The 26,148-nt window shown below is 50.8% G+C and overlaps 3 protein-coding genes across 4 annotated transcripts in view; all 3 read right to left on the minus strand.

Annotated features, from left to right (window-relative positions):
- The window catches only part of RALGDS (ral guanine nucleotide dissociation stimulator), a 61,510-nt gene extending 47,828 nt beyond the window's left edge, over positions 1 to 13,682 (minus strand). The window contains exon 1 of the mRNA XM_055719683.1: positions 13,496 to 13,682. Coding sequence (XP_055575658.1) covers positions 13,496 to 13,513 — 18 coding nt within the window. The 5' untranslated portion in view covers positions 13,514 to 13,682. The remainder of the gene's footprint in view (positions 1 to 13,495) is intronic.
- Positions 13,683 to 16,197: 2,515 nt separating this feature from the next.
- Positions 16,198 to 26,139, minus strand: GBGT1 (globoside alpha-1,3-N-acetylgalactosaminyltransferase 1 (FORS blood group)). The gene is given in 9 exon segments (XM_005442044.4): positions 16,198 to 19,724; positions 19,727 to 20,010; positions 20,437 to 20,487; positions 20,489 to 20,560; positions 22,650 to 22,685; positions 22,786 to 22,836; positions 24,146 to 24,208; positions 25,300 to 25,402; positions 26,000 to 26,139. Coding segments are annotated over 8 exon segments (1,017 nt in total). The 5' UTR covers positions 25,362 to 25,402; positions 26,000 to 26,139; the 3' UTR covers positions 16,198 to 19,326.
- Positions 26,000 to 26,148, minus strand: part of CCDC180 (coiled-coil domain containing 180) — a 29,357-nt gene continuing 29,208 nt past the window's right edge. For both annotated transcript variants that reach the window (XM_055719786.1, XM_055719785.1), the window contains one exon: positions 26,000 to 26,070. The gene's annotated coding sequence lies outside the window, so the exon portion shown is untranslated. The remainder of the gene's footprint in view (positions 26,071 to 26,148) is intronic.

The following is a 26,148-nucleotide window of genomic DNA, read 5'->3' on the forward strand; positions in this document are numbered from 1 at the left end:
AGGGGAGGAGAGGTCACAGCACACGGACAAAGCAGTATTTCCAGGGCGGTCTCCCAACTCCCAGCTGACAGCATTTTGGCAACTGTCTGGCTCTTTTCATCACAGACAGGTAGTGCCACAGCCCAGGAAACACCCTGGCATGGCCAGTTGCTGTCTTTCTACGCACACGATGTCTTGGTGACAATACAATATGCGCTCCCACAGAGGACGGTCCCACATTTCACACTGCTGTCACCAGCAACAAAACCTGCCCCCAGCATGGGCCGTACCCACAGCTCTGGTTCCAGGAAAGGTGATTCAAACCTGGCCTTCAGCCCCAGCTCAGGTAAATCATCTCCCTGCAACAAAAGATTGGCAGAGCGCGCCTTTCCAACAACAACTTTCCAGTAACAAGCTGGGCTTGGTCAGCTGGGATTGCACCTTCCAGCAGGCCTAAGTGACTGCACCGACATCCTGGGAAGGACACAGACATCACACTCAAGTGCCAGTCTCCAAGGGCTACCACCCCCAGGAATCCACTTATCCTGTCCAGCAGCTAATCTTTACCACAAGAACAGGAGTCTTTGCAAAGGTAGTGTGAAGGTGTAGGAGTCGCATCATCTGCTGGTGTTCCAGTTTGTGGTGTGCCCCTGGATTTCATGGTAACAGCAAGGGACAGATGGCAGAGGCTGCTACGCCAGAGCATAGGCTTCTGGCAGGGGCTCAGTCTGCTCTGCTGGTCCCCAGAGCCCAGCAACCTCCCACCAGGCAGCCGTGAAGATGCCAAAGGGATAACCCTTCTGGAAAAGTCGCGCAGCATGCAGGCAGACTGTGAAGGAAAGCAAAACTGCAAGTGCAGAGTCCCAGGAGAGATGCCAGGCAGAGCAGCAGCAAAGAGTCTGGACAAAGAAACGGCCGTTCTGGAGAACTGTCTCAATCCAACAGGAACGGGACACAGTGGGTGGGGGCTGAAGGGACACGGGAGCTGCTGTGCATGGAAGGCTTCAGCCAAAGGTAACCAGGCAGACGTCATGGGCACTCACACAGTCCCGGAGGCAGTGTGGGACCTTCCCCTGCTCACCAGCGGCCAGCTTGTGCATGTCCACCCACCTGTCTCCCCGCACACCTGCATAAGTCACTGGGGAACGTAATGGTCCTTCAACAGAAACCAGCAAAGTAGTTTCAAACAATTTCCCACTGGGAGATTTTTAGCAGAAGTACAAAGCAAAGATTCCCCCGGCATCAAACCAGCCCAGACATGATGATCCCACGCAGATTTCTGAACGACAGCCTCATCCTATTGCTCCTCCAGACTGGCTGGCACAAGTGGAAACTGTACTACGATCCCAGAACCTCCAGCAACAGCGGTCGAACACCTTAAACGTACCGCTGCAAGGTTAGCAGAGGAGCCATCCCCACAAGCACAGGACCAACTCACTGCTGGCACCCAACAGCAGCGTAGGGCAGCCTTGCAGGGGGTGGAGGAGAAATCTCTCCCAGTATCACCGTACCCCAGCGGCTACTTCTGGCAGACCGAGAAACCCCAGCACAGCCACTGATGCTTCCCCATTACATTTTGTAGTGGACATCTTGTTTTCTACAGATCCAGCTGAGCAGATAAAGCCCATCATGAGACCTCACTGCTTAGCAACAATTACTGGAAAAACACTGTTTTCCAGTAACAGTCCTGGCAGGAACAGAGCAACTGCAGGGCAATTAAACAGCGATCCCTATGCTGGGTGCATCCTGCTCCCGACTGCTTTGCTGCTGCCCCAGGGAGAGACTGACTCCTGCATCCATCCCTTAAGGTCTGAACAGCCTCCACTACCCTACAAGCACATCATTTTGGGCACACCGTGATGGGCCACGACTGAATCTCTGCATAGGTGGATGCAGGTTTCAGTGACATACTCATGCACAGGATGGTCTTAGTACCCAGCACAGCTGCAATGGTGTAAACACTTGGAATACTCCAAGAACTGATGACCAACCTCTCCCACCATGGTGGTCATTCCTTATGCCAAGTGACTCACGAGGACAAAGGCCCACCTAAGGAAGGCTGACTGCAGTGCTTGATGCAGTCAGGCATCAAAGACTTCCACAAAATTAAAGAAACTCCACAGAAATAACAATGGCGAGTTTGTTTTTCAAAGGAAATTGCAACTCCATGTATTGTCTGCCAGCCCAAACATCACGGCATCCTGCACATGCACGAGAACGCTGCACTTGAGAGAAATGACACAAAACCAACTGGTTTATTTTCACTGCATGAGGCTGCTAGAAAGGCAAAGAGGAAACAAAGCAGCATGACGAGTGAAAGGCAAATGGAAAATCCCAACAGTTCTTCCCCTTTGATACTTACCGGTAATAGAAAAAGGAAATCGGCTTTCAAAAACACAGAAATCCCAACCTGATATCATGCCTCTGAAGAACTCTGGCATTTACAAAAAGCCTAGAGGTAGATTTAGAGAGGCAGATACAGGCACAGGCATGACGGTGGATGCCTAGCGGGACTTCCAGGAGACCATGAGCTGGTAGAATACCTATTTTTCAGTGAAAATCCAAGACACTTTGATATTTAAGCTCATGGGTGCTTCTGTATATCTCACTTGAAATTTGTCTGTCTTGTCGCAAATGAGCTAGTAGAACAAATCCCATGGAGTTGTATCTGCACCCTTGTTTTCAGCCATTTATTTGAAGAGGCCACCCTTGTTCCCTCAAAGTTGCTCCTGACAGCAGCCACAGCCCGTGCGGCACCTCATGTCTCTGGAAAGCCTGTCTGGCATTCAGCATCCTGAGCTGAATAAATTCCCATGCTCCCCAGAATAGATACATATGCAAAATTAATTTGCAATCAAGCCCGTGCGAAGCATGAGACAGCCTTGTAATAGGTGCAGAGCTGCAATTACCAATGCAAACTGAAAGCCAACAAGCATTAAAGCGGGGGGGGGGGTGGGGGGGTGGGGAGAGGGGGGAACCAATTAGTTTTCTTGGGATTCCTCCACACATTTGCCACTTGAGGGATTTCAATTTCCACGCTCCCCTGCGGCTGACAGTGCACCCTGGCAGCCATCATGTCCCCATGGGGAGGGGATGGGGATGCTTCCCCACGGCTTCCCCATAGCCTCCCCCTCTGTGGTCCCTGATGCGGCTGTGCTGGACCGGTCTCCATGGAGACTGTCACTGCAGCAACAGAGACCAGAGGTGCAGCTCAGGGGGCTGTGAGAGGATGCAAGAGGATGCAAACGAGACTGAGGACCACCTCTCCCCCATAGGAAAGGGGCTGTCAGGTACCCACCCCGCCACCCCCCTTCTGCTTCTGAGGCTGCTTCCCTGCATTGGCAGGATAAAAGGGCTCTGCTGCTTGTGATCCATCTGCCTCGTCCCGTGCTGAAAGCACTTTATCCTATTGAAATCAGTCCCATGGGAGACAGTAATACTGAGCTGTCATGGCGGGTACAGCATCGGGAAGGAGCAGTGCTCAAGGCTGTCATGGCAACAGTTTATCGAGTTTCTGTAATGGCCCTCCCCCAGAGATGGGGACACCAATGCAGCAGCCCCAGGTGCACACAGCTGGGGAGCCCAGGGTGGAGGAAGGACCTGTTGTCCCTAGACAGATGTCACAGAGCAGCTCCCCACTCCCTTCTGCCCTGAGGGGCACCAGCACCCCGCACCACCACACTGCAGGAGAGCGCAGAGGTGGGCAGTCACCATATGACCCCCTGCAGTTCATAGCTGCCACCGCCACCCCTTCCTCACGCACCCCAAAGCTAACCTCAGTTTCCACTAGGCTGAGCCCTTTTAATGACACCTCCCTGGTGTCCCCACCCCACCCCACCGCGCTGCCGGAGAGACCCAGGTGCCGCTCTAATGTAGGGAAATCCCTGGCACAGGACCTGCACCGCTGGGATGACTGTATTCATGCTTGGGTGCCCAGCTTCCCAGGCTGGGCTCACACGGCAGGCTTGGGAGCTGCGGGCTGCAGGGGTACTGGCGTGGGAGGATGCCACAAACTGTCCTGTGCCCATCACAGCTGTTCCCTGCCAGCTCCAAACCCAAGGAAAAGCTCCATCATCTCCCAAAACACCTGCCTGTCAGGGAAGCCCGCAACACTCCAGCATGGAGAGATCTCAGGAAAGATCAGGGCCAGGAAATAAGCTCCCAAACGCCAGCACTCCCCGGCTCCCCCAAGGCCAGCTGCAGCCCGTGGGACGTGGGCACAACGGAGCTCAGTGGTCCCCGCACCAGCCCGGCAGCGTGGCCAGCTGCTTCCCGCAGCAAACAAAATCTTTGCTGGAGAGAAAGGTGCTGCAGGAAACTGAGAGCTGAGGGCACCAGCAAGTGTGACAATGCCCACTGTTAGTAACTGTGATTTCTCCGTCGGGGTTTATCCCACTCGGCAGCCAGGCCAGAGCAGCAGCCACCTGCGGCGAGAGACCAGGCTGGCAGCAAGGCCAGGGCATCTCTCCCGGGAGATGTCTGCATGCAGCCAGGCCTGTAGGCGATCGGGGGCATGCAGGTGTGATGTATAGCACAACGCAACGTCTGGAGCACTTGCCAGAGACAGAGCATCCACTAATTCACCCGCTTGGCCGAGCCTCCAGCACTGGGCAGAGCTGTTCCCTTAGCACATTTTCCAGGGTTTAGCTGAAGCTTAAACAAACCCAGAGGAGGTTCCCGCCCCCCCACCCTTGGAGCCTGCTCTCATCCACAGGACCTCATGTTATTTAAAACCCTCTCAGCTCCTCACACATACTTGAGCCTACATAACACAGGGCCAGGAGGTTATCTGTAGATCCACATCACTGTTCCATGTCACTTGGCAGACAAGGAACTGTGGGCTCAGAGAGATAAGAGACAGCTCAGAGGTTTCCAGCCCTATGCACTAAACCAAAGGTTCTCCAGATCCTCCCTCTTCGTGCTGGATTTGCAGGCTAGGGGGTTTAAAGAAGCTTCCACCACATGCAGTCCCCTCTCCACCAGCCTGTGTCAGCCAGGGGGATGGGAAACACTTGTTGCACAGCCAGATTCCTGAAACAGGTTGACTTTCCTGGAAGTTTCCTTCAGGCCTCCTGTTCAGCTGCTCCCCATCTTCCTGTGAAAACAGAGGAGGGTTCGACATCGCTTTCTTGGCTGCAAGGGGAGCCAATGCCTTTTGCAGACCTCTCCCGAGAGGGATGGTCCCAGATCAGGGAGCGAGAGGCATTTCAGCCTGGAATGGCAGGGGGCAAGGACACAGCAGGGCAGGACAGACCAGACCCCAGGGCTGTCGGCTTCAGCAGACACAGCCCAGAGAGCACGGAGGCCCTTCCCTGACCTCCCCGAGGGCCGCAGCCAGACCCCAGCTTTCCCAGACCCGGCCCCCATGCAGCGCAGACGTGCAGCCCGCCCCAAAGGGGGCTGTGTTCCCCCCACCCCATCCCCAGCCAGGTCTGCAGCCCCTCAGGGACTAGAGGGCTGCTGCATTTTGGGGATGGCAAATTGTGAACTCACTTTGCTTTGCACAGATTAATGAGCCATCCTACCAACCCACCGTCTCCGGGTGATCTTAAAGCAGAGTGGAGGGTGAAGCCCCCTCAAGCATTGCAGAGCAGTGCTGCTTTTAGGCCGAGCCATGACTTTTGGCTGCAGAAAGGGAGTATGTCAGGGTTTTCCACACCAGCCCAGCAGCAGACATAGGAGCTGGGGAACACCATCCAGCACCATGTGGCTGCATCAGCATCCTCACTGCCTATGGGGTCCCAGGCATGACACCAACCAGGACCCTTGCAGCTGGAAAAACATGTGGCTGGCACCAGCAGACCGAGAAAGCACCCTCTGCATTTGCAGGAGGCCCCACCAGAGCAGCATGGGAGGTAGAACACCCTCCCTCCAGCACCATACCAGTCTCCTGCTTCACACCCAGCACAGCCATCTAGTGACTGTGCGGTAAATCGGATGAAACTCTGCCCTGGAGGCCCACCATTGATTTCCGTTGCCTAACGACAGGAAAGCTTTATAATCCTATTAACTAAACACCCTTTCAAGCAGCACTGGGAACAGCGCAAAGGGGAGTTGTATAAGCAGTTAAAGCCCCACCGGTGCAGCTCCCAGCTCCGATAGGTGCTGGGTGAATTCCCCAAAAGCCGGGCTGCAACACCCACAGTGGCAGCTGCGGTGTCGGCGGTGGCCCCCGCAGAGCTGGATCCTACAAAGAAACACATCCTTTGGCTGCAGGTCTCTGGCCAGAGGGCAAAGGAGCTAGGAAGCCTTGCACAGGAAAATAGTGCCCACACATGCAAACTTGCAAGACTTGGCCCCTGAAATACTGACAAATACCATTGCGTTTCAATCTCTTCCTAATCACCACCACCCTGGTTGTACTTATAGATGTTTCCCAGCAAAAGCTACACTGCTGTGGCCAAAATATATGAACATTTCATGGAAGAACATGAATTTCATTGCAGCTTCCTAAGGAGAAAGGATACATTTCAGAATACTTATATTCACAAAATGTTTTAAGATTGCATCCCTCCCCCCTAGTTTGCATTACTGGCGCAGGGGGTTAAAAAAATATTAAGTCAGCTTGTGGAGGATGTAAAATTCCAGTTTCCCACCCACCCCCAGGTACCACAGTGCCACGCTGAATTTCCACGCAAGGGCAAGAAGACTCGGTGCTCTGGTGAGCTCCAAGAAAATGCTGCTGAGCCACATGCAGGGCCCGAGGCTGGAGCAGCTGTGAGTACTGTGGCCAGACCTCCCACCAAGTGCCACAGGAGGGGCTGTGCCACGGCACAAAATATGGATGCCTGGCTGATGCCTCATCCAACTCAAATCCCTTTGAGTCCAGGTCCCTTCCAAATGGCATGGTCAGGATATCTGCAGTGGTTAGCCCGAGGAGGAGGGTCTGTGCTGTGACAGGAGGGAGATAAATGCCTTTCCACAGGCAGAAATGCACCTTCCCCATACTGTGGAAGCATATATCAGTCATCTCCCCTCCCTTTCAATTAGTTATTCACACAGCAGTGCAAATTGCCGGGTCTAATATTTTCCATGATGGGTTATGAATGCAGAAGCACAGGATGGGTTCTTTTGTCAGGGGACACAATGCTGCAGGCATCCCCATCAGTGCCACGTGCAGTGACGGAGCAGGAGGCCAGGCACAGCTCTCAAACAAAATCCTTCCTCCTTTTAGTGCTTCTCCCACTGCAGGCAAAATAAACTACCCTCCATGAGCACTGGGGAAGGAGCCTTTTCCAGCTCCCCCGTAGTGGAACAAAGCTGCGGGGCCACAGGCTCTGGCTTGCAAACCCATCACACCTTGTTATTTTGGTGCCACCAAGGACAGCACAGCCACCAGAAGTGCCTGCCTGTCACCATGGAAATGCTGAATGGGAGGGTTTGAAGCCTGCTGTGACTTTCAACCTCTGCCAAGCAAAACAGAGCCCTTAAACACCCACAAGCCCTGAGCGTTTGCATGAGGAACAGACTTCTACTCCCCTTGACCTGCTGGGCATGAGGCAGTTAACCTGGGACCTCTCCCAGAGAAAAAGAACAGACCCCACTGTTCCTCCAGCCTCCGAACAGTCACAGCTCAGCCTCCTCCCTCAGCTGCCCCTGTCCCGGACCAGCTGCCCTCTCCCAGTGTGCACCCACCAGATCTGCCCCGCAGACACGCCACAGCACAGGCAGCAGCGGTTTTCTGGGTCTGCACAGCCAAAGCTTTTGCACACCACGACCAGCACTGCCATGGGAAGACACCTCCATCCCTTCCCAGCAGACCTGACCGCTGGTCCTCCCCCTGGGGCTGCTCAACCTCCTTGGAAAAGAGCTAGAAAGCAGGCAAGGGTTGGCCATATTCCTGCTCCCTGTAATTCTGAGCAGGGTATGCAGCAGAGCCATCCCGACCAGAGTGTTTCCGCCTGCCCTGGACCTTGCCGTGACACTCTGGCCGCCTATTGCTGTTTCTCATGCCGGTGGCGTCTGTTCCCCAGGGAGGCGGAGAGCCACGACCGTATGGGACACAGGGCCAAGAGGGACAGGCAGGAAACACACGGTGGGAAATCCGCTGTGAGATGGAGGCAGCAGGGCCAAAAGAGCAGAGCAGCTGTCAAAGATTTCAAAGGGGCCTACGGCCTGCCTGTGAGATGACCCCAACCTCCCCAGCCCGTGCCGACAGCCTGCATGGAGCCAGGCAGGCTCCTTCGGCACTGAACGTGGCCTCTGCAGTGTTTGCTTCCTGCCTTCAGGCTCGGCAGGGTGTTCATAGCCAGAGAGCAGGGAACAGATTGGAACTGCACAGAGGAGAAAAGACAAAAAGGAACAGTGGACGTCCCGAGAAGCCCACAAGGGTGCAAGCCAGACACAGCTTTCAGGGTAGTATCAGCCAGCATGTGCCTTCGGGGAAGCTGCAAGCAGGTTCCCAAGGCCACACAGTGAATCCCGGCAGAGCATCACCTCTAGGCTGGGCCAGCAACCAGCACCCCAGCAGCACATCCTCCCCTCTGATAATGCCAGGAGTGTTTCTCTGTCACACAAGCAATCCCTCCTAACAGCACTGGTTACAGCAGTCTGTATCTACACCACACCTCATTTTCTCCCCCACTCCTCCCTTTCCTTTCTAAATCCTACAGGAAAGTGTGGAGCCTTATCTGGGAGGCCTTGACATCCCAGAGCTCTGGTGCCACGTCTAAAGCCTGATTTTCTCCAGATCTTACACAGGAGCAGGGCAGACCAAAGGAGGGCTTCTCCACCCTCTCTGAGCAACAGCAGGCAAGTGACCCATCGGAGCACAGCTGTGCCCCTTCCTCCCCCCCCCCCCCCCCGACCCCCTCAGCCCTGCCCCTTTCCTTCCTCCCCCCCCACCTTTGAAATCTCTCTGCAGGCAGGCAGAGTGAAGGACACAGTATTGCAGCTACACCTCCTCAAGGGAACACGCGATGTTCTCCATCCCGGAGCACAGGAGGGCAGGAGCCAGCGGGGCCCACCAGAGCACCGCTCAGCAAACGCAGAGCGGGCTGTAAATCTGTGCAGAGGATGAACTCCCACTGTGCTCCCAGGCCTCCAGGGAGCGGGAACTCTGTGATCCCCTGGCACACCACCACCAAGCCGCCTTTGACGTCAGCTCATGTCTACAAACATTGTCTTTGACCCATGGCCAAAACTTGCAATGCAGGGGAATATCAACAGAGAAAGTGAATATCCATAGAGATATCCCGCAGAGCGCCTGCTCCGAGCGCGCTAGGTGACAAGGGGCCGAGGGCTGAGGGTGAATGCGCAGGCGCACCTGGCATGACTTGGGAGCCGAAAGGTCCCCAAGAAATCAAGTAATTTAAAATGCAAATCCCCAAGGAAAACAGATGGGTGAACCCTCACTCCAGGTCACTCAGGCTGGACTCTGGCAGGCCCAGCAGGAAAACCTACTAACATCTGGAGGCTCCGCCGCTGCCAGCAGATCCCGCAGCAGCTGGGGGCTGGCCCCAGGCAGAGCAAACTGCATGTTTGGGTGCTGAGCTGTCCCCCACACAGCTCTGCTCTGTCGCTGCCAGCAGCTGCCGCGGCCACTCCTGAGTGCCCGGCAGCGTGTTCCACCACACCGCCCCACGCACCTATCTCGGTCCTCCTGCACCCACACCAGCGCAGATGTGGCAGCCTGGAAAGCAGCAAAGGCCCCTCTCCCAGCCGCTGCTGATGGAAAGGTCAGGCGCTTGCCTGTTGTTTACAGAGTGCTAGGGAAAGCTGGGGGATGGGTTGACTGGTAACAGTGGGAACCAGCACAAAAGGGAGCTGTGGATCAGGGCTTTCTTTTCATACCAGGGACACGGTCATTGACATGGCCTTGCTGAGGTCTCACAGCAGCTTTGGGACTGGACCTCAGGTCTCCAAGGATGGAGCCGGCTCATATTAATCATCACCAAGAAGCTAAACAGCTTCTCCTCGGTGAGCAAGATGCAAACATCAAGCTCCGCTGAGCGGATCTGCTCCTCGCAGCAGAGCCCAGCCTGGCACGCACGTCCCTTTCCAAGAGCCAGGCGCCTGCCATGCCCCAGCTCGCGTCACCACTGCCACTTCTCAGCACTGATGAAGGCAAAAAACCCAGGCAGTAACTCATAGGGAAAACAACAGTGCCATCTGCTGCACAGCCCCACTTGGCCCCGAGCGCCCCGACAGCCGCGGCCTGCCCACGCAAGGCACTCGGGCAGGCTGGCACCGCGTCACCGTGGCGTGCAGAACGCAGCCCCAGCCAGCACCAAGCCAGGCACGGAGGCAGCAGCAAGCAGCCCTGCAGGGGGAAAGCAACCCTACCGCAGCCCTGACAGCCACCCGCAGCTGAACCACCGGGCACAGCCTCTGGTTTGCATAGAAGAGCAAAGGACGGCAGGATGGGGAGGCAGAGCAGAACGAGAGAGTGTCCCAGAGCCCATTTTGTGATTGCAGGGTGTGAAGCAAGCTCACTCGGTAAAGGCAGGCAAACAACCTCCCTCCTCCATCAGCACCCTGCAGGTGAAGCACATCTTCCAGCCTCTCTACAGGCAAGGGGAGGGGGGAAGAGGCAAACAGCCCCTAACACTTGCGGAGCCTTAGCAAGCTAGCTGACACCGTCCCCAGCATCTCCTTTGGAAAGAAATCTCAGATCCTGGCACTAGATACCATGCACTGCCAGATGCTCTTTGTCAGGGGACACCTGGTGAGAGCAGGGTCAGCCTGAGGGGGCTGAGAGCGTTTTCTCTGCACCTCCAGCCCCAGCAGCTGTGTGTAGTTGCCTGTTAGCCACCCGTGCTCCACAAGTGATTGCAGTCTGGTGGCAGGTGAAGCTGGTTCTCTGCATACACTGCCTGGAAAGCGTGCTGACATCCTCCACGAGACATGTGTTGCTATAGCAATGGGAAAGGTATCAGAAGCAAAACCGGCATTGATGGATAGTGCAGATTGCTGTTCAGATTACCATGCAAGATCAGGACCCCTGCTTCTTAAGGTCCAGGAGCCAGGCACCACGTAGGGAATGGCACAGCGAAAACACTGCAAGGAACTGAAAAAACACAACCCCAAAGATGCCCAGAATAAACAAAGTTCTGGAAGGCCCCTCCTTTCTTCACATAAAGAGCCATCTCAAAGCAAACTGACCCTGAAGATAATGAACTGCACTGAGCTACAGGATGTCAAATCAATCATTACAGTATCCCAGAGATTTATCTTGGAGCCTACAGCAGTCATTGCATCCTCTGCTCACGTCTGATCAGCCCTGTCTGCAGGCACATACACACATGCATGAGTGGGAGCTCCAGATGGAGCAGCTGAACCACACTGAGGAGGGACTTTTCATCTCTCTACCAGCTTCCTCCCAGACCCTGCTGCCAGCTGGACTCTCGCTTGCTGTCACTTGTTGCCAACTCACCCTCGTGCCCGTGGCAGAGCACCACCAAGACTTAACTCCTAGCCATTGGAGTCACTTCAGACACAGCTCCCTTCTCTGCCTCCCAGCAGATGACAGAGACACAAACAAATTCAGCTCCAGCCTTGCTTGCCTGCACTCAGGCACTCTGCGTCCTGCCCTCAGCCAGCCCCAAGACTGCTTGTCCACCATCTGTTCCCTTCTCCAGCCCAAATGGCCGGTAAAGGAGAGAGAGGGGATGAGTCTGCAGCCTCTGGGAGCTTGGTTCAGGATGGAAGCCACCTTCTGACTCACGTGCAGGTTTCGGTTTTAAAGGCTGCAGTTCACCTTTGCACATGAACCTTCGCTTTCACATGTCATGACACCCTGAACAACACACCTGCAGCAATTAGATCGGAGATGAAAAAAAGAATCTTGTTGTTTGCTCAGCTTATTTACTTTGCAGCACTCAGTTTTCCCAGTTGTTTGTGTGGGTCTTTCCCTTAGCAACCAGGGAGAGAAACATTTATGAGGCATGAAAAATGTAGTTGTACAGCCATAAGAACTGGCAGGGTGCGGCTGCAGGCACAGCTGGAAATTCCTCTTAACTAGTAGTCACAAGTGACAGGACTTCAATGAATTGCACCCCTCAAACAGCAAAATGGCTCATCCTTTTCATGCAGGACATGCAGGCAGAATCAGGACTTCTAACCTGTGCTCTCCACTGTAACACCCGCCATGCAGAATCCCAGGCTTGTAACAAATACCTCTACGTGCCTCAGTTTACCCATATATAAAATGGGACTAAGTATAAAAAGTGACATGAAGGCTAAAGTTGAGACCTTAATACAAAGCACTCTGTAGGAATGCAACCTGCATTCCCCAACATGGAAGGCAGGCTGACATCTTTTTCCAGACAGCTTTATGCCTTTAATCTTCTGGATCTCCCAGCAAGATTATGCTCCCCAGTTCACAGCCATGGTGACAGTACTCTTGTTCTTGACCCTTGGCAGGGTCAGGATCCAAACCCTGGTATTTTGGTTGCCAATCCCCTTTTCCAAAGAGATGTGCCACAATCCCACATGCATGCATGCTGGCACCAGCTCCTGCCTCACACACTTACCCCCAACAGAGCTTATTTAGCTTTTGGTTACAGGGCTAGATCAAGGCAAATGAGGCCCAGACCAAATGGACCCACTGGGTGCAGGAGGCGGCTCTGGTATGCACATTTTCCAGTCCAAAAATGGATCCCAGCCCACTTTTCCATCACAGCATCAGCCCTTCCCTTTATTCATTCTTGGGCTCCCAGGAGCCAGTATTGCCCACTTACCTTCCCACCACCCCCACAAGGGCAGCAGCACAGACCCTCCTTCCCTGGGAAGGGGTTGCGGTGGGAGAGGAACACGAGGATGAACACACTCAGAGGAGCATCAGGACCAGAGTGCCACTGGCGAGACCCCCACATGTCATGCCTTCGCTTCACCCTCCCCTGCCCCAAAAGCACCAGTGGGTTTGTGAGCGTAGAGCTTTAGTCCACCTCGGCTCAATTTGGCTTCATTTAGCCTCACAGACACACCAGGCAGGAACAAGGGCCCTCCTGGTGCCCCTTGGCCCCGGCGCTGCCTGGCAAGCTGCAGCCCCGGCTCGCTGGCACAGCACGCAGCAGCCTCGCAGCCTGCCAGCGGCCACGCAGCCCATGAACGGCTGCAGCATCGCAGTGACAGCCAGACCCTGTCCCGAACTGTCTTGCTTTCGCTCTCAATCCTTCATCTCCACTTCTGCTGGCCGCACTTACCCATTGCGCAGAGAGAAAGCGAAAAAAAACCCCCATGAGATCCACAAACACGCACGCACACCCCCGCAAAGGCTGCTTCCCCCTCGCCAAAGCTCACGCCGCAGAGCAGGGGCTGGACGGTATCCCCCTACGCCAGCCGGCAGCGAGGGACAGGCACCTGCCGACCCCCAGGACATCACCGCCAGAGCCCACCCGCTCCCCGGCACCGCACACGCGTTGGGCGCACCGCGGACTCATCCCGAGCCCCCCCCCCCCCCAAGCCGGGTGCCGGAGGGACCGAGCGCGGCTCCCCCCGCGGTTGCGCCCCGGAGCCGGGGCACCCTGGCAGCGCCCCGGGGGGACAAAGCGGGCGGGCGAAAGGCGCAGCTCACCTGAGTGTCGATCATCATGGTGCCCCGCGCATAGCCTCCGCCGGCCGCTCCGGGGCTCCGCGGGGCCGGGCTCAGCGCCCCTCCGCGCCGCCCGGCGGCCGGGCCCGCAGCGCGCCGGCCATGGGGCCCCGCCGCCCCCGGGGAGCCGCCGCCAGCGCCGAGCGCGGCCGGGAGAGCCGAGGCCGGGAGAGCCGAGCGGGGCGGCACCGCGCGGGGCGGGGGCGCCGCTGCCGGGGGGCGGGGGCCGTGCCCGGCTCCGCCCGGCCTGGCCCCCGCATCCCGGGGAGGCGCCGGCAGGTGGGTGCGCGGCGGGGGGGTGTACCCCTGCAGGTGCCGCCTCCGCCGAGTGCCCTGCGCCCCCACGCCTGCTTGGGTGCCATGGCGCGGGGCCGTAGGAACGGACCTTGCAGCGCTGGCCGGGGACGCGCGGGGGGGGGGCACTGCGCGGCTGGCGAGCTATAAATAGAGGGGAGCTTCAGGGCAGAGGAGCGGGTCATTCGGCGGGCGAGCCCCCCCGCCCCGCGGGGCACCTCTAAGGAGGTGAGCCCGGCACCCCGCCGCACTGGGGCCGTGCCGGCAGCGCGCAGACACCTGCCCCCGGCTGCCTCATGGGTTTCGGGGGCACGGAGGGACCCCGGGAAAAAAAGCTGCCGGAGGTCGGGGTGCGCCGTCGAGGTGCTGGAGCGTGAGCTGCTGAGCCAGCGGGGTTGCCCTGGAAACGGAGAGGCTGCACGTGAACGGCTCCGGTACCCACCGTTTATATTTATGAGGCCGATGACATGTGCCATCGTAGAGTGATGTCAGGAGACGGCTGCGTCACTCGCCAAGGCCAAGTGCAGCGCTCCCGGCTCAGGGGTGCACACCTGGGGACCCACACACACACCCGGCACCCACAGGTGCCCCCGTGTCTAACGAGCCCCTGCCCCGGGAGCCACCCAGCGGGAAAAACAATTTTGCCAGGGCGACAGTGGGAATTGGTGACAAGGCGCAGCCCCCCACATCTGCCCCTCCAGCTCCCCAGGGCTGCAGGGCAGCAGAACCAGCGGCTCCTGGGGGGAGCATGGCCAGGAACGGGCGAGGTGCTGCCAGGGCGCTCCTGCTGGCACGAGATGCTGCCACTGAGCAACATCATTCTAATTATAGTAATGGTGTCAGTGCTGAACAGTGGGGAAAATACATACTTCAAAAGGTCTATAACTAGGTAATTTGCTGCTGGCAAAACTCACTACAAAAAAACCCCAACAACCTCGCCCTAGAATGAAGCACTTTTTAAAAGTAATTTGTACTCATCTAACTTGCTTTAAATTAGCTAAAGGTTCAGAGGGGGGAGCAGGGGGATGAGGTGGGCACACAAGCAGCAGAGGTTTCTGGTTAAGGCTGCCTTTCGATTCGTGTCGCGTCATACTAGTTTTACATGAAACAGCAACATTTGGTGGATCTATGTTTAGTCTAAATATAGCCTGAGAAAAGTCGAGTCAGTACAGCGTTACTCTTACATTTTGAGAAAAGGAGGGAGTCGGGTGGGTAGGCAGACATTTAAAAGTCATTCCTCCGATGCATTTTGCCAGGAACCCTTTCCTAAATTATTTGATTGTGTGGACCTACATGTGGAGCAGAACTGCAGGAGTGGTGATTTAGCGTGAGCAAAGTGCAACCCATTCCTATCAATTCCTTCTCCAGTTCCTGCTGTCCCTGAAAGCGCCCAGTGCTATCATTGTCACTCCACCTGGACACCTGCTGCTCTGTGTGTGTGTCACCCCCAGGGATCCCACAGGGACTTGCTGGGGCAGTGGGGTGAAGCAGAGCAGGGGAGGATTCAAGTGAGAAAATAGGAACCCTGGTGCTTAGAGCTGCCCTTTGAGATTAGAGCAAATTCCCCCCGAGAAAAAACCTCACTCCGTCTGTCTCATATTCATTAGTGACGGGTCAAGGCTGGCCCCTGCATGGACACGAGACAGTCCCTTCTCTGAACAGGTACGATAGAGGGTAGAAGAGTAAAGCCAGTCATTCTGGCAGTGAGCTCGCAGAATCCAGCTCCTTTCTACTACCGTACTGCTTTAACTGCGTTTAGCCAGCCAGGCGTATATGGCTATTCCCAACTGGTTTTGTGCAGGGAATGTATAACTGATGTTCTTATCCTTCCTCATCTGCGTCTGCTCAAAGACCATCTTGTTTCCATGCCCCCCAGCCACAGATCTCAGAGAAGGCAGTCCTTTTGTAACTACCGCTGCATACCAAAGTGGTTCAAAATGACTTTTTCTGGTCAATAATGTCAGACACCAGCACCCGTGGGAGGGTTAAGGGAATCCAAATAGGAGTGGGAAAGGGTGCTAGTTTGGTTTAATGGAATGATTCTTGTCCTGTCCGTGGGGAGAACGAGAGGATCACAGCCTGGCCCCACCTAGGATCATCTTCAGTGCTGGAAGCTTCTGTTTCTTGCCCCCCAAAGAAGTCTTCCCTTTGGCATGAACGCACCACACAAGTCACCAGCCAGGACAAGAAAAGAAAAAGCCTGTCAGATGGGTTCTTAAATTAGATAGACAATGAATGATGAGTCTGTTCCAGCCGAGCAGAAAGGAAGGGATGGAAGGAACAAGGGGCCCTTGGGAAGGCAACAAGCTACTGATCTGAGGCTTAGTTAAGGACAAACAGGGGCCTGAGTCAGAAATACCTTGAAAGCATCATCAGATCCTCAGGCAGCATAAATCGGCTGATGATTTATTTACATGTGGTGATTCACTTTTCATGCAGTACTGCGTGCGTGTTTCCACATCCAAATTCCTTTGGCACAAGGACAGGCAAGACAGTGTTGTCCCCTGTGGCGAATGGAGGAAGACCTCACATGCAAGAGTGTCGCTCTGATGCCTTGTTACCCTGTGCCTCAGTTTCCCCACTGAGCAATGGATGTTGGTGGGGAATTCAGATCAGAAAGTAGGTCCTTGTGAAGCTCCCACACTGCCCACAAGCCTCAGGCTGCACACTCCAAATGAGAAAGCTTGCTGCTGGTGTTGGGGGAAGGGGATTAATCAGCAGGAGATGACAACAAAAGCCCAGGCTTTCGTTAATTAGAGGAGGGCACGAGCTGATTCAGGGAGCATCTCCCACACTGCACTGGGGAGTGTGTTTCTGGAGACACAGGGAGTTTCTAGGTACTGCTTCAAATCACAGCCCTGTCAAGCAGAACTGTGTCACGTAACATGTGACACAAGACCTTCCCCTGGGGAGAAGCCGCAGGCCTGCCAGGAAGATAAATATGTTTCACACTGCACAAATCAGGCCATTACTGTGTCAATCACAGGGTCACGGGGTCCTGGATTTGGCCAAAAGGTGGCTCGGAAGCAGAGCTGGAGAGCAAGTCTATTATAAAAGTATTTCAGAACAGGAACCCCAGAAACACAGACTGCCCTCGGTCACACATCATTTGTGCTGGAGAACGTCGTCTCATAGTGGATTTAGTATAGGCTATGAGTATCCACATGGGAATTCATGTAATTTAGTATGGCAGAATGAAGCCCAATGCCTACAAACACAGACCAATTTAGAGCAGAATTAAGGCACAAAGGCAATTAGCCATTGGCACAGCTGATCTATGGATATGTGGCTGCTACATCACTCCATGTTTTTATTGGATCTGAATGCTTTTCTAAGAGATCTAGCCCAGTCCAGCCATGTATTGTGAGCTTGATACTGATATCGGGAGATAGAATTATCTGGCTTGTCCTGTGCAGCTCTGACTAGGCAGTTCCTTCTGGCTTGTAAAAGAATCCATATGCATATATATAGCAGCTAGCATAATGAGACCCTAGTTTCAGTCATGGCTTTTGGACACTTAACTGCTTTCCAAATAAGAAATATACAGTATTATTCCTGGGTTTGGAGGGAATACATCTTTTGGGAAATATTTAGATAAGGATCTTTCTTCACCCTTTTGGCTTAGATGAGGCGCCCGGTTACCAGACAGACATCTTCACAGGGGATTCAGTTCTGGTTTAGTTATGCAGTGGGGTGTCTTCCTGCAGCACCACATTACTAAGAACATGGAGAAAATATAATAGGGTAGACCTTTTGCTGGATAAAGCATGAATCAACAGATCCAACTGCCACTAGGGGTTTTGGGCTGAAGGTATTCTGTGTACCTTATTTATATTATGGGTACTGTGAAAGCTTTTCTAATTAGTTGTCTGGAAGACGAAATGCCTACAATGACACTGGCAAGTGCCATTTTCAGCCAGCTCACACAGGACTGAAATGGCTCGTTAAGTCATCTGCAATCAGTGATGGGGCCCTAAAGCTCTGAATACTTGATACACTGCCATACAGCAATTTCCTCATGTGAAAAGAAGCAAGAACAGTCAGGCACCTCTTCCCCCTTTTCTCTCTCTCTGCCAAATAAGCCTTTTTTTCTTTTCTTTTCCTTTTTTTTTTTTTTTTTTTTAAACTGTTCCCTTAGAAACAGTCAGCTTAGCCCTTTCACCCCTGCTTCTCCTTTCCACGTTGTACAGCACCACTGTCCTCTGCTGCTCCTGTGGTCTCTCTCCCTGCTCACGTTAAATGAGCATGGCACAGACTTGCAAAGCCCTGTGGTAGCACGCCTCAGGAGGTAATGGAGAAGATTTTATGGCAGACATGCTGCAGCAAGGGAGGTGACACACGAACCTCCATGCTGTGACCTCAGTTGACAATTATGCAGTCCTCGTTGGCAAGCCATGGCTGTTCTCCTGTGTTTGAAACCCCCCCTCCCCATTCACCCGAGTGAGCTGTCAGGCTTTAAAGGATGTAAAATGCCTGGTTCAGCTTCTCATCACATTCATGCAAAGAAAACGTTAACCCCAGCCTACTTCCAGCTCTACACTGAACTCACAGTTTCACTAGAGCATTTCATTATAAAATTAAATCATCCTGTTTGTTGGAAATGCATCAGCTCTTACTGTCAGTTCCAGCAGCTTCTAGCCAATTTATTTTACAGAGCTTAGAAAAGTTGGAAAGGATTGAAGCAATGGATGGGAACATGAACCTCTCAATACCAGATTTTCTGTGTTGGAAAAGATTACTTGATCTACAGAGACATGTATCAGGGAAAAGGTTCAGAGCACATCTGTGATTGAAATAAACCCAAAAAAGTTCAGGCTAGGTCTAAGCTGTGCCAGTTCTGTCTAAACTTGGGTCTCCAAAACACAGATTGGAATTTGGAAGATAACTGCTGTATGAATTCACACTATTTGTCCTGTCAGACCAGAATTCTTACTGGCAATGGCTTGCACCAGCTCCCTGCTAGGAAGGTCCAAGAAATCCTGCTGCACACTGATCAGGGATAACTTACTCTGGGCACAAGTTTCCTCCTGATCCTGATAAAGGGTATGAGTTTAAGTCACAATGCACAAAAATTTATTGCCCTGCGAAGTCCATTTTTTTTTGTTAAGTGAAAAAGTCTTTACTAAAACTCTAGGTCATCTTCACAGGAATGTCAAATACCGTTTTCATCTTGCTAGGCCTCAGGAAAATGCTCAGGCAAAAGCATCTGCAGCCTTGCTATAAGGACAGCCTCGCATTTGATAACTGGCCTTTTGCATGGCTTTTTGCGGGCTGCAGCCTTAAGTGGGATGCTTGTATTTACAAAGATTAGGAATCTAGAAACCTTTTCATTCTCACCTCCACTTTGGCTGCTGCTTCCAAAATGCATTAAGACTCCTGTTGTCCACAGAAACTACCCACAGGTTCCTTGCTCAGTTTGTTCACACTGGGAACAAAAATTGATGGTGGGGCATGTTCTGTGGAAGCTAATATTCAGTGGGTTTGATTGTGTGGAGGACGTCTCTGCAGGGATCAGATGGTCAAGCTCGTATCTCTTTGTAGTTCTTATCCACTGTGGAAAAACGTATGAGGTGAATTTCAGGGGGTTTTGGTTTCCTGTCATCCCATAAATACTCTGGAGAAAGCACCTTGGAGGGTTTGTGGGAGATGAAGTGCCTATTGAGATGACTTTCTTCCTGCCAGGCTGCCATGATCCCATTGGCTTTGTCCGTCAGGATGGTCATGTGGCAAGTCTTGGTGAGCTCATAGACTTGCTGGACCAGCCCTCCAAACACAGCTCCTCCATAGTAGAAGTCCCCTTCTCCATCAGGGATGTAGCCTGCTGAAGATCTCCTCCTCTCATAAGGGAACTGGCTTCGAGGGACATTGAAATAACCAGGGTGTATGGCTGCCACTGTATCACCCAGGGTTTCAGGCCCCAGGCGTTGTACAACACCATATCAATGTCCAGGCAGAAGAGGTAGTCCAACTCCTGGTGGCTCATCTCAGCTATGTGCTTGTTTATGGCCTCCATCCTGCGCATGGAGATCTCTTGCCAGCTGGGGTATTTCTTGATGGGGACAATGACAAGCCTTCGTCCAGGTTGCAGCTGGACATTGGGAATTGTCTTGGGGTTGTCAGTGAAGATATAATAGTTCACCCGATAGCCTTTCATGAAATGCTTCTCTGCTGACTCCAAGAAGTGGCCCACAAACCTTGTGTATCTGTGCAGACACAACACACGAACAGCACAGCAGGGACAAGGGGGTGTGTGGTGGGTTATGAAGGGTACTTTAATGGAAGAAAAGGGATGAAGAATGTTGACTAGCTATTGCTGCAAGGATCCATACGCTGCACATGCAATAGGTAAAGTATAGTGGAAGACAAGGAACAAGTGGATTATCCCTCTGTTGACCAACGAAAGAACATGCTAGTTCTTTGAAAATACTGCCCATGCTTCAGGTACCTTAGGTGTTGAGTCTGTTACCTTGCAGGTATTTATGACTATGGACACAATACATGGGCATAAAAGTTTACTACAGATCGGGGCAGACTTCAGAACTCTGCTAAGGGCAAAAAAAGCCAAAATGATCTTTCCACGGTGGAAGTATATCAACCCAAGAACTGTGCCCACTGAGCGGTTCACTTACTTTCCAGTGGTGAAGGCTGTCTCCCCTATGGTGAGATTCAGTGGCCTGTAGGATCTCAGAATTGAAGGTTCCTTCCCAGACAATGGGGGCCAGCCATGGTGTGACTGTCAGCACATCCTGACGCCTGAAGGAAAAGAAAGGGAGCGTTAATGAAGTGTAACTGTTCCTTTTTGTTTCAAGGCCAGTAAATGGGAAAGAAACACTAAAAAGGCAGCTAGAAGAAGAGTGTGTGTATCAGCATTAACTCACTATGGATAGTATTATCTTCAGAATTTTTTCCCTTGCCCTCTTGTTTACAGTTACAAAGCACGGACGTTTCAGTTCCTGGGATGAAAGTAAGCACTGTTTAACAAATTGGCAAAAACCCGAGGATCTACTAAAATCTCACTTACGCTCATAGGCCTTTTCTGCTGAGGAGTCTAATGACCACTGAACTCACAGAATGAGAAGCTATGCATATTTGCTATCAGTCTGGTGCAGATTGCTACATACAGATTAAAATACAAGTAATAAAATGAAAATCTTTACTATAAAAATATACACCATTGCTGTGTTATTAAAACACAGCTTGTGGCATGACAGTTTATTTTTCCAGTATTTATATATAGCTGTAACACATTCAGATATAATTTAAAATTCTGTATGTGAGCCAGCATGCAAATGTGTAACAAAGTTATAGCAAATCCTCAATCTCCTGTGTGGGTAGTGGAAATATTGAATATACATGCAGTAGAGTCTGATTATGCCCTATTACAGCTATGCAATGCTATTTCAAATTTCTTTTTTGTTTTCAGGGTTTCTTTCTTACCTTTCTAAAACAAGATGCCATTTATGATGTGTAATTTTCCCTAGCCTGCTCACATTCGCCCCAGACCATGATCTGTAGCCCTTTGCTAATGAAATTTGTCACGCGCAGCACATGGTCACATTTGGAGGCTGAGGCAGTCTCCCATCTGACACGCTCCCAAGCAATAATAGCACAAGAACCAAACCAAGGGACCTGTGGGGAGCAGTTTGATAGCTGAGGCAGCAGTATGCTTTCAACCCAGATCTAATACTGTCAGTCTGAGTGGATACAAGAATAACAATTTCACTCCCTCCTATGATAATGCTTATGATTAAAAGATTAAATTATACAGGAAGAAGAATTTGGTTTGTTGGAAATGCACTAACTGAACTGTTCTCTTTCTGGGTTAATTATCCCTTTCTGTATGAGGGGGGAGAGAGAAAGAAAGAAAAGGAAATCTGCAAGTTTGCTCCTCTAAGTAGGGCACTTTTTCATTTCATTTTTAAGGGCTGTACTGGGTTTCCCAATGACTCATTTCCATGGTATGCATCCTCACAGTGTGTGCTAGTGAACTCCCTTCAGAGGACATAGAGCACTAAAAGCTACAAGATTCTCTCCTCATTTAGTCCAATATATGCTAGCTGATTTCGCACATTAATTTATTCCAATATGGAAGAGAGAAATATTCAGGCCTAGCACAGCCTGTTGAAATAGCGGGGGTTGGGGCGGGAAGATATGTACCAACAGGGTGGGTTTATTAACATGCAAAAGAATGACGGCTGTTGAAGGTGAACTGCTAGAGATAAGAGCCAGGTATTAGGAGCTGGCCCAAAGGAGACTGCTGACAAACATGAGCTGGCAAGGAGTGTTTGCCTAAGTCACTTCTTTGCTGCTGCTGCCTGAAAGCTTCCATGTCTGTTTAAACTCACTGGTTTGACGGCTTCTCACAGGGACTTGGCTGTGTGAATACCCGCAATTTGTTCCAGCCTAAGATCCAGCAGGTTAGCTGAAATCATTGCTGAAGGTCACACAAGGCACCTGCTTGATTTTGCCCTGAAATGGACTCAAAGCTCTGCCACAGCTGGTAACAGCTACAACACCGTTCCAGAAGGTATTTCTCACTGTCTTCCAGCTCTTCATCTCTCTCATCTCCAAAAGAGTTCCTGGCAGCAACCATGTAGACAGGCTGCGTGTGTGTGCTAATGTATTAATTAGGAATTTACAGGAGGTATGTTAACAAGTATACAGTGACTAAACTCAATCTTAGAGTGGCATAGACAGCTGTAGACATACCCATATGGTTAGGCTTCTCATGGAACAAGGTACTGTTCAGGGTGTACCAGGACTTTGAAACTGTGAGTGCCGCAGAGCACTCAAACCAAAAGTCAGCAGAAACAAATGACAAAGATCAAACAAATAAACTTACTCTGGAGCCAGCACTCTTGGCTGCTGATAAAATAACCTGTAAAAAGGAAGAAATATCCACTGAATAATACATGAATATGTCCAGAACAGAGGAACAGCAGCTTAAAGGTCAAGAAATACAAAAAGCTGGTACTTACTGTGGGAAAAGTTGGATTAACTTTTCTTCTGTATATTGAAGTTTCATGGAGCTGCATGATGGGGTGGGAAAAGAAAGGGATTGTAATGCTTTTCCTAAAATACAAACCAGGTTCAGCTTCAGGACCTGCTGCTGTACTGACAGCCATCCAAGTCCTCACTCCAGTTGCTGTGCACACTGCTCTGCCTGGTAGAGAGAGTTAGACAGTGCCTGTACGCACCTTCAAGGGCTGTCAGGCGAGTAACAGTTTTGAAACAGAGCACACAACAGAAGAAGGACAGAGAGATGCTGGCAGCTGTCAGAGTCTGTGGGTAAATCAGAATTTAGGGGTCAAAATCCAGGGAAGCACATGCTTGTTGAGGGACTGTCAGTACTGGTCATCTATGTGCTCCCTTCCCTGCATAACTGAACTACCTGAAATATATCATGCTTGAAACAGCATTCAGGGAAATAAGCATCTTACTGGGCACAATGGTTTTTAATGGCTTGAAATAATCAGAAATGCCTCTGTTTCTATTTGCATTTTTTATTTTGTTTTGTTTTTACAAGATCAGTAGGTCATGACAAAGGATGGGAAAAGCTGTGGCTTGTCATGTTATAACTATGGTCCAATGTGGCAGTGAAGTCACTTAGGCCATGTACCCTGCCCTTCCACAGCGTAAATTCTCTTTCACGCAGCTTCAAGACAGCTTTTGGGACCCATACTAAGTCACTTAACTGTACGTTAGTTTGCATCACGCAGTGAAGCTGACCCCTTAACCTGTAAGGTTTCTGGAGAAGCGGCTACCCTTTCATTGGTTCAGAGCAGGCTTCTTGTCCGCCACTTGAGTGCTGCCATGACACAAATACATGCATGAAGTGAGTGGAGAGCACAGATCACAGAGTGAAGAAAAGAAACATGATTAGGGGACTAGGCGGGTGTTCCTGATGCTGTCAGAACTCCTTATGTGAATATTCATTTCACCTCTCTGACTGGCATTTCTCCATCTAGCGAGCTGGGATACTTAATCCGCATCTCAAAGCACAGTGGGATCCTGTGTGTACATGTGCACATGTGTGATTACACCCTGATAAAAAAGCCAATGTTCACCTGTTGGTCCTGGTGTCTGTGACTCACAACAAACAAAGCCTCACTCATGCTGTACAAATACAGAGCTGTCCTGAAGGGCAAGCAGACTAAAGCAGAAAAGGTTACATCATTATCCTTTTAAGAGAGTGACTAATTATAGATTCATAAAATGTGGAATTGTTTCCACAATAAAATGGTGACTACTTGTTAATAACCATTTATACTGTCAGTGAAGTACAGCTCCTATAATAATGATTTATGTTATTCATGACATACAAAATGGGATACTTACAAGATTTCAGGGCAAGGCAGATAATATGGGAGGTAGTGCACTTTTCTATTCCAAGCCATAACCCTGTGATAGCAAAGAAACATTTTAAGATAGGTAATCTTGAAAGATATCTTCCTAGGATTTTCCAAGATGTTCTGAGAATCCAGCACAGATTTTGACAAGTAACTCTGGCTAACTGTGTCTACTTCACTAATTAGCATAGGATCCAGTGTATTCATGTTTTAACGTAATATACTGCTGCTAAGGCATAAATGGGAAGCTCAGGTCAAAACGAGTCCAGAAGCATCCAGCTTGTAACATCAGGTCCAAAGTATTATTATTTACATCAAGTGGTCTGCAAAATGTAGGGCTACGCATTTTTGAAAAGCATACACAAATGGAAACACATAAGGCAATGCCCAAAACGCATAAATATGCAATATATTGACACTTCCAGGAACTTTAAATGTTTGTCCTTTAATTTACATAGCAGACAAATCGGCTGCATAGGCTTTTTCTCCCTTCAGTTTTGATCACAATCTATATACATTTTTCTATACAATCACTTAACTACCACTGAAATGCAACTACCCACAATGTGAAATAAGAGTAAACTGCAACATCAGAAATACAGTATAATTAACAATAATTTAGTAATAAATAATTTAATAGTTAATAGAAATGCCCGATCTCAGATTCCTTTCAAACAAAGTTTGAGTTTGCTCGAGAATCTGTAAGGCATACTCTGTAGCCAGTGATACTCAAAGCCACAAACATTCTTGGTGTTTGAAAGTTACAATGTTTGATAGCTCCAAAGCTATCTCTAGTTACATTGGAGTAATTTTGGACTTTTGAAGAGACAGATAATCATCTCTTTTAAGGGCTGAATTGAAATGCAACTGGAATATTCTGTACTTGAGCATTTGTTTGTGAGTCAGATATGGTGCTAGCAGCCTAATTCAGACACAATGGTCTTTTTTTCTGTCTCCCTTCAGAGGCTTCTCCCTCTACTAGTGTTACTTTATCTATTATATGAATTACTGTTCTTTCTTACAGCTCTAACAGGGGCTTTCCATTAAATGCACCACATATTTTTCTGCTGCTATGCTTTTTACCACAGTAGAGATATAGACGGGATGTTTTAAATATGACCAAGCTTGTCAGCAAATGCTTACCAGATAAACACGGTAACAACAAGCATACAGACAAAAGATCCCACCACTTTCCTGGAAATCATGTCTTCAGAAGGGTTACTTCTTACTCCCAGCAGCTTTCAATCTGCAAAGAACAAAAAAAGCAAGGGAAATTGTCTATAAATATCTCACTGTGAGAGAAATCGATTATTTTATCATAAGACCATGAGGCTCTCCAAGCAGTTTCATTTTAATTCAGTCTTTCTGAAATCAGGAACACAGAAAGAACCAGCAGACTGTAGAAGCCAGTGCACTCAGTCACTGAGGCAGTTCCTGTAAGCCGTTTGAGAAACCTGGTTTCAGTGAGATCTAATCACGGTTATAAGTGCATGGGGAGCCCTCCTGATTTGAATCTATTTTCTGTTGATCCCATTTAGTCATCTAAAGCATGCACCCTTTGCAATTTAATAAATTTACCAAAACCAATCACATCAGGTGATACGTAGAGCTAATACAGTTAAAACTTTAGCTGATATACTCCAACTTTCACAGAAGAATAACTGCCAGGGACAGGTTCCTCCAAAGGTGCATGTAGGAGGAAGGTAAAATGAGGTTCCATACAAGCAAAGAAATCTTACGTGACAATAACGATGCGTATTGGGTAACGATATTTCTCTGTAAGTCAAAGAAATTGCTTCCTTTTTAACAGCCATAAAAATTAACTTCCTTTAGTCCAACTTACCTTAAAAGCTCAAATTAATCCTCTTTCTGTTCACAGGGAAGTAAAGGTTCCCACAGTGTCAACCAGGGGCCCTGTGACGAACACAAAAAGCCTTTGCATGTGGCCTCCAAAGGGGCTTGTTACAGGCATATTAATTGTTCTAGGCTAGT

This window comes from Falco cherrug, chromosome 9 (assembly GCF_023634085.1).
Source record: "Falco cherrug isolate bFalChe1 chromosome 9, bFalChe1.pri, whole genome shotgun sequence".
Taxonomy (NCBI): domain Eukaryota; kingdom Metazoa; phylum Chordata; class Aves; order Falconiformes; family Falconidae; genus Falco; species Falco cherrug.